The sequence below is a fragment of the Malania oleifera genome, chromosome 1 (assembly GCF_029873635.1).
Source record: "Malania oleifera isolate guangnan ecotype guangnan chromosome 1, ASM2987363v1, whole genome shotgun sequence".
In the NCBI taxonomy this organism is placed as follows: Eukaryota; Viridiplantae; Streptophyta; class Magnoliopsida; order Santalales; family Ximeniaceae; genus Malania; species Malania oleifera.
In genome coordinates this window covers 146,430,976-146,444,830 of record NC_080417.1, presented here as the reverse complement: position 1 = coordinate 146,444,830, position 13,855 = coordinate 146,430,976, and the positions used below count along the sequence as shown (strand labels likewise).

At 33.7% G+C, this 13,855-nt stretch overlaps 1 protein-coding gene across 1 annotated transcript; it reads left to right on the top strand.

Annotated features, from left to right (window-relative positions):
• The first annotated feature begins 4,516 nt into the window (after positions 1–4,516).
• On the top strand, positions 4,517–9,126 carry LOC131149578 (GDSL esterase/lipase At5g03610-like). Its single transcript, XM_058100156.1, has 3 exons — positions 4,517–4,787; positions 7,481–7,749; positions 8,361–9,126. The coding sequence occupies exons 1-3, from the start codon at positions 4,517–4,519 to the stop codon at positions 8,892–8,894; spliced, it is 1,074 nt and encodes a 357-aa protein (XP_057956139.1). The 3' UTR covers positions 8,895–9,126.
• The last annotated feature ends 4,729 nt before the right edge of the window (positions 9,127–13,855 follow it).

Sequence of the window (13,855 nt, the reverse complement as noted above, 5' to 3'; positions counted from 1 at the left end):
GAATCCATCTTCCAAACTTAGATGATCTTATATTGTCTTAGTCACACACACTTGATCTTCCAACTATTAACAAATCGAGAGAATTAACTTCACATCACAACTTTACGATATAGCTCGCCTATAGTTATTAACCATAGGCTCTAATACTACTTGTTAGCACCTGGTCCTTCAAACCAATCTTACTTCCCAGGCCCTAACCCTATTCGGATCCATCTACCAAAGTTCGATGATCCTTGGCCTCGGTCACATATATGGTCCTCCAACTATTGGTATCTCAAGAGAATTGGTCTAGAGTTATGAACTTGACCCTAAAACTTAAACATATTAAATCTTCAGTTCAATCACGTATATAAGCACCTATCCTTCAGCATATTTTCCAATGTGAGACAAATTCACAAGTAAAATTTTCAACAATTCTTATATAGTCAGCAAACCAAACATGGTTATTTTCATTCCAAAGTTTCATTTAGATCTTATAATTTTTATATATTAAAAAAATGTATTCCTCATTCCAGTCTACATTCTCATTCTTTGATATAAGTACCAATTCTTTCATTCTCAACTTGATTGATTGATTCTGCATAACCAAATCAATATTTAAGATAAATTATTTACAGTGAATCATAGTTGAAGAAGCTAGAAGGCATGAAAGAACATTGGCGTGGGCATGAAATTGGTGGATCAAGAAATAGGATTTCCAGAGTCATTTTATTTTGCAACCAGAACCACAATCCTTGAAACCAATGCAAGGTTCTACCATCCTTTTTATCTACAGAACCACATTTCTAATGCCTTTTCTGCTGTCAAGGATGAAGATGAAGATGATATGATAGAAGGGAAGATCAAAATCGAGCTACTGATAACTATCCTGCTGCTAACGGGGACCTCTGTTCAACTCCTGATATGCCCTTTTCAGCTTGTGCAAAATCTCTTCCACTCTTTCCTTCCCTTGCTATTGATTTCATCCCTCCAAGTACTTCTTCATCTAAACCCTAATTCTTCGATAAAGGGTCCCAATTACCATTTTAAGCTTCTTAAATGTTTGATGGGACATCCCATGTTCATGGATATTGTCAAAGAACCCTGAAACTCTACTTGTATTGTCACCCCCATGTATATCCAATGTCATAAGTGGAAATTCCTTAACCGGAGACAAGTTTTCATAAACAGTATTTGCTCAACCCGATGGATAAGAATTAGCAAAGCCAAGCATGATATGTTGTATGCTCATAATCAGGTTCTAAATGTGGTTCCTACTGCTCTTTCTGATGCTATAGCGAAACAAGAGACATACATGAAGCCTTTGATATTAGAAGATTGCTATTTAAAGCACAAATCCAGAATTTCCTAGCTATAGTTGGGAGATCAAAATAATAAGGTTTTCCCTCCTGCAGTAAATAACAGAAGAATTAAAAATTAAATAAGATCTCATTTTAGCAAGGAAAGAAGAAGATTAACTTCCTTTAATGATATTAAAGAAGAGCTTGTCTGTTACTATTCTGATCTTCTTGAGACTGTTATAAAAAACTCTTGCCTTATGATCCCCAATTCTTAACATACTTATTTGAACTTCACTTGGTCAGAGAGTGACAAGATTATCTTAGGAAAACACAAGGACAAAGATTAGATTTGAAAAAATTAAAATTATTATTTTCTTTCTCAGATGACAAAGCCCCTTCTTTGGATGGATTTAATGCTCCATTCTACAAAAGTTGCTGGCATATTATTGATCTGATGCAGTGGTTGCTATATTTTCTTCTTTAAAGCCTCCAACTCCTTAAATAGGTGAATGCTACTCTTATTACTCTGATTCTCACATTAAAGAAACATTCTTATACTTCTGAACTTAGGCCTACTTACTTCTGCAACATCCACTACAAAAGTATTACAAAAAATCTTGACCAATAGACTCAACAGTTGTTTGTGATTTTTGCAAGTCTAATCGAATTGCATATATCAAGAGCAGATGCATCATGCATTTAGAATAATGTTTAACTTGATTAGGAGCTTCTTCATGGCTACCATTCAGATTTAGGCTCCCCAAAATTTGCACTGAAGGTTAATCTTAAAAAAGCATTTGATTCTGTGGATTGGAAACCATTCTTGCTATCCTAGAGTGTACTGACACCCTGTTACGCTTTATTAATCAGTAAGGGAATGTTTGACAATCTCTTTTGTTTCTCCTTACCTATTAATGCATTAGTTGAGGGCTTCTTTAGGGTTTTGAAAGGGATGAGGGGGAGTGGGAGGGTGGATGGGGTGGGGGTTATATCCTCTTACCTCTTTGCTATGGTGACGGAAGTACTCTCTTAAAAGGGCTGCTTAGCAAAGGGGAACTATCTTTTCATTGCGAGGGTCATAAGTTGTACCGGTACGATGCCATTGGAATCTGGGACTATGTCATGTGCCGGGGACGCCATGTAGTGCGAGCCTGCTTCAGGCCGAAGGGTGTGAGGACACCGGGTTACTTGATCATGTGTGTATACGTGAATGCACTGTGCTGGAACTTTTTTGTGAAAATACTGGAATTGCATTGAACTATGTATGTTTTGTATCATGATAACACTAATAAGCCACACACCGATATAACTTGGATCTGCCTTACAGAGAAGTGTCTCACCCCTGCTATACGTACATATTTTACATGTCCTTCGAGTAACCGGAACTAGCGTCCTGGTGTTAAGAGCGTAGTGGTCGGTGTACTGCGAAAGGTACTTGGGTAAGTATTAGGACTGTATCGGGTTGTTTTTTGTGGTTTTGGCTGACACCTGGGTTGTATTTTGTATTATGGATCCTAGTTCCTTCTGTATAGACTCTGGTATGGTACGAAGTATGTATAGAATGACCATTTTCCGCTGCATATATTCTATTTGTATATGGATGTGTATAGGGTGCTTGAGAATCCCACGAAGTCGGACCTTCATTCATTGTGATGTATCGTTGGATTTGTATGATACAGGGACAGGTTAGGTTACTAATTCACCCTTGGGTCCCATTACCGGATTCGAAGCGTGACAAATACTGCTTTAAAAAAATTTTGCCCCAGCAAACTACCCTATTGACATTGAGTATTAGCCTTGTCATTAAATTAAGGTTATGGAGTTAGATCTAAATAATCTTATGCAAAAATAATTCCTAATTTTAAGCCCATTATAATCAAGCTAATCCAACCTTATTAAACTAGTCCATAAATGGTTCTAATTCAAGCCTATCAAATAAGTCCAAGCCGAGTCTATATAATCAAGTCGCTCACAAGTCGAAACAAGTCGAGCCCATTTATGTTCAGACTTGACTCATTTATTAAACGAGCCGTAAAATTGGGTTTGAAAATCACTCATTTACACAATGAATGAGCCTAAAAGAGCTCTTATCAAGTCAAGCTTCTGAGTTGCTCATGAGTGGTTGGATTTGTTTGCAACCCTAATTCCAGCATATCAAATATTGGGTTAATTCATGCTTAAGTTACTCTTAACATATAGTTGACTTAAAATTATGTATAGATCATAATTTTTTTTATGTTTTGTTTAACTTGTATTCGTAATATCCTCATTGATTGCAATACTTATCAATTAAATTAAGGAAACTATTGAAATTCCCTTTGCGATTTACCAAATTAAATAAAAAAAAAAAAAAGTGAGATACTCTAATTTTATTATGATGGCTAAACCTCTTTATTTTTTTAAACTATGTAAAATCGTCACCCCGGTAGTTTCTTGACATAAGTCAACAGATTAGAGGCCTTTTGCTTTTCTTTTTTTTTTTTTGACAAAAATATTTTAAAACAACCATATTAACCTTTCACCTTAAACCTTGGAGAATAATGTATAATTCATCATTTTTTTTAAAGAGAATCCTTAAATGATGAGTATCAAATTGTTTAATTACTATAGTTCTTGTCATTATTTAACCTCAAGAGTCAAGATAACACGCATATTCCATTTTGATTAATGATGTGTGGGATATTTGATCTTTTCACATCTTTATATTGAGCTACAATTTAACATCATCTTTAAAATCAAATGAGGACCTAGTGATCATGACAAACCAATTGATTGCTATTTTTTAGGTTATATCATATTGCAACGGGATTTTTGCAATTTCTTTAAAATTATTAATCCAAAAGTCCTTGCGTTGAAAATATTATATCTTGAACGAATCACTTCTTTTTAACCAAATGAAACAATGATTGAGGAGAAAATTAAGGAACAAATAAAACATAATTATTAAAATTCAATCAAAAAAAGGTTTGGTAACGTATTACACCCACCATGGAACTACAATTTAACCAAGTAAAAAAAAAAATGAGAAAGGAAGGTGCCTAGCTAGCTTAGCCACAGCATGGGATGTTGCTACTTATTGCTCACTAGGCACTACTTTGCTCGTCTTCCCAAGAGAGCGAGTTTGCCAGGATGAAAGAGTCATTTAACATCACTCTTCAATGGTTTCCAACATCTTGTGCATCTGCCAAGCTTCTAAAAGACTTAAGCGTCCGATATGATCTAGTAGGGAATACACTATGACGAGACAGAAGCTTATCTTCATCTTCTCCTCTTCTCTGTTTCCTCTCCTGACCACATGTTTGAGTTTTCAAGAGTTGATCTACTCTACTTCCTCTGTGTCCAAAGATACTTATTTTCATCCTGAGAAGCTTTTTGTGTTTGGAGATTCATACGCTGATACGGGTAACACCATTAATACTACAGCTTGGGGCTTTCCCTATGGAATTACAAATCCTGGTAAACCGACTGGTCGTTTCTCTGATGGAAACGTCTTAACTGATTACGTTGGTAAGTAATTTCTTTGCTTCTTCAACCCAAGAAATCATTTCATGTGTTTGCGATGTAAATGTATATTGGGTACATTTTCAGACTACCCCATTAGCTAGGGCAAACATCTTGAGTGGTTAAGCCAAGAAAATATTTTATTATGATCTTTTTTATGATAATTTATAGTGAACCCACCATTCTTTTTGCCCTAATTTTGCATCATTAAAATAGTCCACCCTCCATTACTAAGTCACTTCCTACCATCCTCCTTTGGCATTGTTGTTGTTTTGTATTTTCTATTTATGTTTCTTCACAATGAAAAAATAAATTATAAAAGCACATTTGATTTTTTTTTTTTTTGTCAGTTTTCTATTTCTATTGTCAATTTTCATCTGTTTGCCAAAAAATTAAAAACTAGATTTTATGAATTTTAGTTGTTTAAAATTTTAATATCCAGAAATATATATATATATATATATATATATATATTTTATACTCTTCTAAATTAAAATCAAAATTTAATAATCATGTGAATTTAAATAAAATTAAAATAAAAATATAGATAAATTTTAAATAATAATAATAATAATAATAATAATAATAATAAAGTCAATTACAAAATAATTTTACTATTTTTCAGTTGTCATGTCTAATAAAATTTGTTATTGTAAAGTAAAATTTGAAAGTAGAATAATTAAATAAAATAGTTATTAATAAATTTTATTTTTATTATAGTAATTTTTTAAATATGTATAACTTGTATTTTTATTATTTTAACAATGTTTTTATAATATTTTGATTTAAGGATGAAAATGAGAATTTTTCTAATTAGGTTTTTATTTTGGATTAGTTCTAAAAATGTTAATCAAACAGGTTGCTGATTTTGATTTTTAATTTCTATTTCTGATTTTTTATTTTTGTTTCTGATTTTTGTTTCTCTAATTTTTGACAGTGACGCCAAACAATCCCTTAATTTTCATAATGTCAAAGAAACATTCATCTTATATTTATTCTTCTTTTTGGTTCATTTTTAGCCCTTGCACTAGCTATATAGCAAGATAATTTATCTTTTATTTCAAAAAACCTTACTTTTATTCCATCCTAAAATTTGAACTTATGAAGGTTTTGTACTAAAATAATTCAAATATCTCCAAAATGGACTCCTCTAATTCAAAGACAAATTTTGGAAAAATCCAAATTATCGAGACCTCTATGAAAATACGTTGTTCTTAATTTTATATCATTATTTTGGGTATCATGCCCGCCTTTAAATTGTCATACGTTCCATCCCATGTGATTAAAGTAAGAAGAATTCTCATTTTTCACAATTCTAATTTTACATTGTTTGAATAGGACTAAATAATTTTTTACATTTTTTGTCTTACTCTTTAACAAAATCATGCCATGTGAATTTCAAAAATAAATGTCATTTCTAAGATCTCAATCCTTAGGTATAGGCAATCTTCTATTTTAACTTTTTCCTTACGATAATTTCTAGTAAAACCATCTTTTTTGCCTCCAATTTTGCAGCATCAAATCTTCTTTTTCACTTCTGTCTGTTTTATTTTAATCATGTTTTATTTTGGGTCCTTCGGCCGCTATAGAAGGCAAATTATCCTTGTATTTTGGCGCCTCACTCCATCCGAAAATATGAAATTACTTTTAATATGAAAATCTCATACTAAAATGATTCACTTATATTGTTGAGGTACTTTTTTATGTTTATTTTTTAAACAATAAAAGATATTCACGTCCCTTAAAATTTGACAAAAAAGATACAAACTTTTCTTGAGATTTCAAAAATTTATGAATATTTTTCGAGATTTCAAAAATCCCTTTAACCACTCTTGATATTTGATTTTTGAGACATTTATATATCTGAAAATGTTGATTTTTAACAAAATGTAAAAAAGAGGTTGTACTTTTTTAGCAAACTTCAAAAATAATGTAAAATTCTTGAATCTATAAAAAAAGTTTATGAAATTTTTAAAATTTCAAGGGAATTTAGTATCATTGTTGTAAAATTTAGGCAGGTTAGTGCCTTTTGCCATTCTTTTTAAAGTCAAATTTTACAAAATTCGAATTATGATGTCCCGCAAATACCTACCGTCCTTAGTTTTTTATCACAAAGTTTAAAGTTTTGAAAACATAAATTTCAAACCTTGATTTAAATTTAAATAAATTAAATTAAAATTTAATATAATTATATATTATATCTTATTCAAATCTAATACAACATCAAATTCAAAAACACCTACATCAACATTCATCACACATTTTTTCCATCCAATGCCCTAAAATTTCGATCCTTATTTAAAAGTCAAAAGTTTGCATGCGCCCTAGTCACTCTCTACATACAAACATCCATTTGTGTTCTTGCTTTCTTTTTGGGGCCACATCATTGCCGCCATATCACAAGGCAATTAATTTTACTTTTGTTTACCATGAAAACCTCACACACGCAAATTGACATTTTTTATTCTTTCTAAGACAAATTTCAAAATGTTCAAGTTATCTAGACCGACAAAAAAAATTTTATTCAATATTTTCGTAGTTGCTTAAGTTTCTTAGCACAATTTTAGGTGCCATACATCTTCATATTTATGAGATTTTTTAATCATTTTTTAGTCGAACTATTATCAAGTGAATTCAAAGATAAGCAACATTTGTAATGCTAAATGTGTCTCTTGTGTTGTCACACGGGCATGCCATAGGCAAATTTTTAGAAATGGAATGTGAAATATCAACATATAGAGGAAGGGAAGAAGGGGACAGAACGCGTGGAATGAACTTTGCTTATGGAGGGACAGGTGTGTTCGATACAATCTTCTTGGGGCCAAACATGACCACCCAGATTGATTCTCTTCAGCAACTCATTAACATTTCCTTCTTCACCCCTTCCGACCTTCACTCCTCCGTCGCCCTTGTCACCCTCAACGGCAACGACTATGCTACCTTCTTGGCCAAAAATGGCTCTTATTCGGTAAATAAACATGTTTTAATTCATTTATTGTCAATTACTATAACATTTCAATTAAAATAAACAAGGATACGTTACACGAGAAGATTATTTCATTAAGATAGTATTTAGGAATATAAATTTTGAGATATACAATTTGTAATAGGGTTTTTTTAATTTTTTATTCAAAATTATAGTCAGAATAAGATGCACTTTACTTTGGTCTTGAAGTTTATGCACTTTACTTCTAACTTAAAGTTTAAATTGCGACTTGAATTTTTTAAGTTTCAATCTTAGTTTTAATGCGAACGTGAAATAGATATCTAAACTAGGTAAAATGAAACTTTTAAAAATAAAATTGTTGGCAATGTGAAAGTTAAATAGTTAAGGACAATTTAGTGAAACTTCAGGGATTTAGGGTTAATTTATCCAAAATATTAAAAATTCATTAGTACGAAAAACCATTGAACATTTTTAAAAGTGAGTTGGGAATCTTTGATTGATTTCAAAAATTGCATTTGACTGAAATAATCTTCTGCACCCATTAAACCCCCAAAACAGTTCTAACCGAACACCTGGTAATTAAAAATGTTATTAAACGATTAATCTCTCTCTCTCCGGCATACCCAATGTAGGATATGCCAGCCTTCATACCACAAGTGGTAAATCAACTTGTGAAGAACTTGGAACGCATTTACGGTATGGGGTTGAGCAGAGTGGCAGTGACGGGTCTGCAGCCTCTCGGGTGCCTCCCTCGGAACACCCAGAGCTCCTCATTCCAATCTTGCGACGCCACCAAGAACGCCGTTGCAGAGAACATCCACAACTCGTTGCTGAAGAAGGCCGTCACCAGGCTCAACGCTCTTCATCCCACCGACTCCGTTTTCGTCGTCCTCGACCTCTACGCCTCCTTCATGTCCGTCATTGAGAACAGAGGATCAGGCGCAGTGAAATTCGAGAACCCACTGCAGCCCTGTTGCGTGGGAATAAGCGCAGGGTACTCCTGCGGGAGCGTGAACGAGAGCGGAGCAAAGATGTATACACTCTGCGACAACCCGAGCTCTAAGTTCTTTTGGGACTTCGTTCACCCAACTCAGGCAGGGTGGAATGCCGTGTACACTGCTTTGAATGCCACTCTTCTGCAGCTTTACCAGAAGCTAAAATTTTGAAAACGAAGAAGAAGAAAATTGTTGTATGCTTTTCTTTGTCTTTTTTTTTTGCTGCCCTAAATGCATTTAGGTCTTTTCTGAGAATTTTGTAATTGAATAAGAAAAATCATAGACATTCCAATATGTGCATCCCTCTTTTGCCTGGAGAGTTCAGAAACATTCTTCCTTGGGATGCCTTTAGACCTTAAATTTAAATGGATTTGAATGAATAAAGGATTCGTTATTTAAATAATAGATAGTAATTCGATCGGTTTGAAAATAAATGAATTGCTAGCCATAGGATATTATTCATAGAGGCAAAAACACAATGGAATAGGATTAAAGAAAATTTATTTTATTTTATTTTTTGGATCCATTGGAGCACTTATTTGACCTTAGACTAGTGGCAGCGAATCTGCGTCCCCTCCCCTGGATCTCACCTACTTGTTTCCAAAGGCTCAACATAAAACATTTAGTACAAGAGTATTTGCTCCAACAATCGGATGTTTTCAAGGAGTGTTTGGTTCATGGATAATGGATTCCATCAATGATTTTAAAAAAAATTTATTTCTGGGTATTTTTTTGTTTGATTCACGGGGGAATGTTTCGAGCTTGTTTAGTTGTAGAAATTATTCTTTATTTTTTATTTTAGTTTTTTAAAAAATTATAAAAATTTTAGTTAATTTTTTTACAGTATTTTGTACAAATTACATGAACAAAATAGGCTTGACACCATTTGCTTGAGAAACCCGTTTGATTTTTCATTTTAAATTTTTAAATAATTACAAAAATGTCAACTTATTTTGTAATTTTCCAACTTATTTTGTAATTCCCGCATCTTACGTGCCTTGAATTGTAGTTCACGTGCCTTCAAATCAGTTCTACTTCTTATATCTTGACCCTATTTGAATCTATCTTCCAAGCTTAGATGATCCTTATTGTCTTAGTCACATACTTGATCTTCCAACTGTTAACAAATTTGGAGAATTAACTTCACATCACAACTTTACAATATAGCTCACCTATATTTATTAACCATAAGTTCTAATACCACTTGTTAGCACCACGTCCTTCAAACCAATCTTACCTCCCAAACCCTAACCCTTTTCAGATCCATCTATCAAAGCTAGATGATCCTTGGTCTCGGTCACATGCATGGTCCTCCAACTATTAGTATCTCAAGAGAATTAGTTTTTACACTTTGACTTCACGATGTTACTAGTCTAGAGTTATGAACTTGATCCTAAAACTTAAGTCTATTAAATCTTGGGTTCAATCACGTATATATGCATCCTTCAGCATATTTTTCCAATGTGAGACAAACTTACAAGTAAAATTTTCAACAATTCTCATATACTCAGCATACCAAACATGGTTATTTTCATTCCAAAGTTTCATTTAGATTTTATAATTTTTATATATTAAAAAAATGTATTCTTCATTCCAGTCTACATTCTCATTCTTTGATACAAGTGCCAATTCTTTCATTCTCATCTTGATTGATTGATTCCGCATACCCAAATCAATATTTAAGATAAATTATTTCCAGTGAATCATAGTTGAAGAAGCTAGAAGGCATGAAAGAACATTGGCGTGGGCATGAAATTGGTGGATCAAGAAATAGGATTTCCAGAGTCATTTTATTTTGCAACCAGAACCACTACCCTTGAAACCAATGCAAGGTTCTACCATGCTTTTTATCTACGTACCCACATTTCTAATGCCTTTTCTGCTGTCAAGATGAAGATGATATGATAGAAGGGAAGATCAAAATCTAGCTACTGATAACTATCCTGCAGCTAACGGGGACCTCTGTTCAACTCCTGATATGCCCTTTTCAGCTTGTGCAAAATCTCTTCAACTCTTTCCTTCCCTTGCTGTTGATTTCATCCCTCCAAGTACTTCTTACCATAATGCTATTGTTCTTCATCTAAACCCTAATTCTTCTATAAAGGGTCCTAATTACTTTTTTAAGCTTCTTAAATGTTTGATGGGAAATCCCATGTTCATGGATATTGTCAAAGAACCCTGAAACTCTACTTGTATGTCACCCCCATGTATATCCAATGTCAGAAGAGTTTTTCATAAACAGTATTTGCTCAACCCGAGGGATAAGAATTAGCAAAGCCAAGCATGATATGTTGTATGCTCATAATCAGGTTCTAAATGTAGTTCCTACAGCTCTTTCTGATGCTACAGCGAAACAAGAGACATACATGAAGCCTTTGATATTAGGAGATTGCTATTTAAAGCAGAAGTCCAGAATTTCCTAGATATAGTTGGGAGATCAAAATAATAAGGTTTTCCCTCCTGCAGTAAATAACAGAAGAATTAAAAATTAAATAAGATCTCATTTTAGCAAGGAAAGAAGAAGATTAACTTCCTTTAATGATATTAAAGAAGAGCTTGTCAGTTACTGTTCTGATCTTCTTGAGATTGTAATAAAAAGCTCTTGCCTTACGATCCCCAATTCTTAACATACTGATTGGAACTTCACTTGGTCAGAGAGTGACAAGATTATCTTAGGAAAACACATGGACAAAGATTAGATTTTAAAAAATTAAAATCATTATTTTCTTTCTCAGATGACAAAGCCCTTTCCTTGGATGGATTTAATGCTCAGTTCTACAAAAGTTGCTGGCATATTATTGATCTGATGCAGTGGTTGCTATATTTTCATTTTTAAAGCGTCCAACTCCTTAAATAGGTGAATGCTACTCTTATTACTCTGATTCTCACATTAAAGAAACATTCTTATACTTCTGAACTTAGGCCTACTTACTTCTGCAACATCCACTACAAAAGTATTACAAAAAATCTTGACCAATAGACTCAACAGTTGTTTGTGATTTTTGCAAGTCTAATCAAATTGCATATATCAAGAGCAGATGCATCATGTATTTAGAATAATGTTTAACTTGATTAGGACCTTCTTCATGGCTACCATTCAGACTCAGGCTCCCCAAAATTTGCACTGAAGGTTAATCTTAAAAAAGCATTTGATTCTGTGGATTGGAAACCATTCTTACTATCCTAGAGTGTACTGACACCCTGTTATGCTTTATTAATCAATAAGGGAATGTTTGACAATCTCTTCTGTTTCTCCTTATCTATTAATGCATTAGTTGAGGGCTTCTTTAGGGTTTTGAAAGGGATGAGGGGGAGGGGGAGGGGGAGGGGGAGGGGGAGGGTGGAGTGGGTGGGTGCTATATCCTCTTACCTCTTTGTTATGGTGATGGAAGTACTCTCTTAAAAGGGCTGCTCAGCTAAGGGGAGCTATCTTTTCATTGCAAGTGTACCTAACTCTACATAATTAACCTTTGCTGCACTGATGGGATACTTATTATTTTAAGGCAAGGGGACATTAAGACATCTACGATTATTGAGCATCTTCTAGCTCTGTTCTCTCTAATTTCAGGCTTGGATTCTAGTGGTGATAAATTTGAAAATTTCTGTTCCAACATTCCTGAAGCAGAAAAGTAGAATATTGTTCAAATTTTGGGTGTTGTTGAAGGTCAGCTCTTGTTGAAAATCCCCATCTGCCACTAGCAACTAAGGATGTTTTCTCTTGACTGACAAGATCACATCTAGAATTTACCACTCTTCTTACTTCAAAGAATGTTTAGAAAATGTTTAGAAATATCAAAAGATCTTTTAACCTTTTCTTTTAGTAGGCAGTGAATGGAATACAAGTAGTTGCAAAATTTAGTTGGATGGATGGTCACAAACCTCTCAAGGAAGGTGGTTTGGGTCTTAAACTAGAGCATATGGAATTTGGTCTCCACTCTTGAAGTGCTATAATCTATTCTATTCTGAAATCCTTTTGAGCTCAATGAGTGCACTTTTACAAACTTAGACATTGGAGCATATGGGCCATCAAAACCCCTGCAAAAGGGGCTTGGACTTGGAAAAAACATTTTGAAATAAAGAGATATAGCTTACTCCTGCTTCACCACTATAATTGGAATGGAAATAATTTTTTATTTTTATAACAACTGTCTCCCTAACAGTCTTCTATGGAGCATGATGGCCCTCATATTCTATCGCATTCGGTCTATCAACTTCAGTCAAAGCTGCTGCTATGATGAGGAATGATACTTCAATATCCAAGAAAAATTTTATCTGATGCTGCTTCTAAATCCCTCGTTCACTTCTCTCCCAATTCTTCTTAAAGGACATTGTCATTTGGACTCTTTCACCAATCAGTATCTTTCATCAAATTCTGTTTGGAGCTGTATTAGGCACAAAATAGAAAGTTTAATGGCAAACTGTTTAGTTTAAATGTCACATCGCCAAGCATTCCTTCATCTGCCAGCTGGCTAGTTGGAACAGGATATTGATCCTTGACAGAATTCAATCTTTGGGGATGGGTAGACAAATACTTGTGCCCATTATGTTTAGAACTTTCTACCAGTAGAAATCACCTTTCTTTGATAGTAATATCCCAAAAAAATAGTCTTCCAAAGATCACTGCCTCATTTGGGTTTCCTAGAATCTCTTTCGGGTGGGCTATAGTCGTATTGTTTGGGTTGCTTCCTCGGGCAACAAATCTCTTGCAATCATATGCAAGATGCTCTGGCATTTCCCTATTTACCATATCCTGGAAAGACCACAACTCCTTATTGTTTGAAAAGCCTCATTTTAATGTTAACTCTGCTGTTCAAAAGGTTGTTCCTAATGCTAAAGCAAGATGCTCTAGCTTTCCTATCCTATGCTTGCAAAAAATTGAAAGGACATATTACACAACTTTCACACCATCATGAGATCAATTCCTAAACTCTTTTTACATATCCGCATATTTAGAACAATACCTGTACTTTTAACACAGATGATTTCAAATCAACATCCAGTAAAAAGGGAAAGGTAAATGTGAAATCAAATCAAAAAAACATTGGACTCTAGCTTAGAAATAGAAGTCATTGCTACATCTTTTTGAGTACCTAGAAGTTGGTTGATTTTTAGTCAATTAATTTTATTTCCAA

Bases quoted from the DNA above. Each gene is read 5' to 3' on its own strand.
- LOC131149578 (XM_058100156.1), top strand. From the start codon at position 4,517: ATGACGAGACAGAAGCTTATCTTCATCTTCTCCTCTTCTCTGTTTCCT. The intron at 4,788-7,480 runs GTAAGTAATTTC...GGCATGCCATAG, and splicing joins CGTCTTAACTGATTACGTTG to GCAAATTTTTAGAAATGGAA. The intron at 7,750-8,360 runs GTAAATAAACAT...TACCCAATGTAG, and splicing joins CCAAAAATGGCTCTTATTCG to GATATGCCAGCCTTCATACC.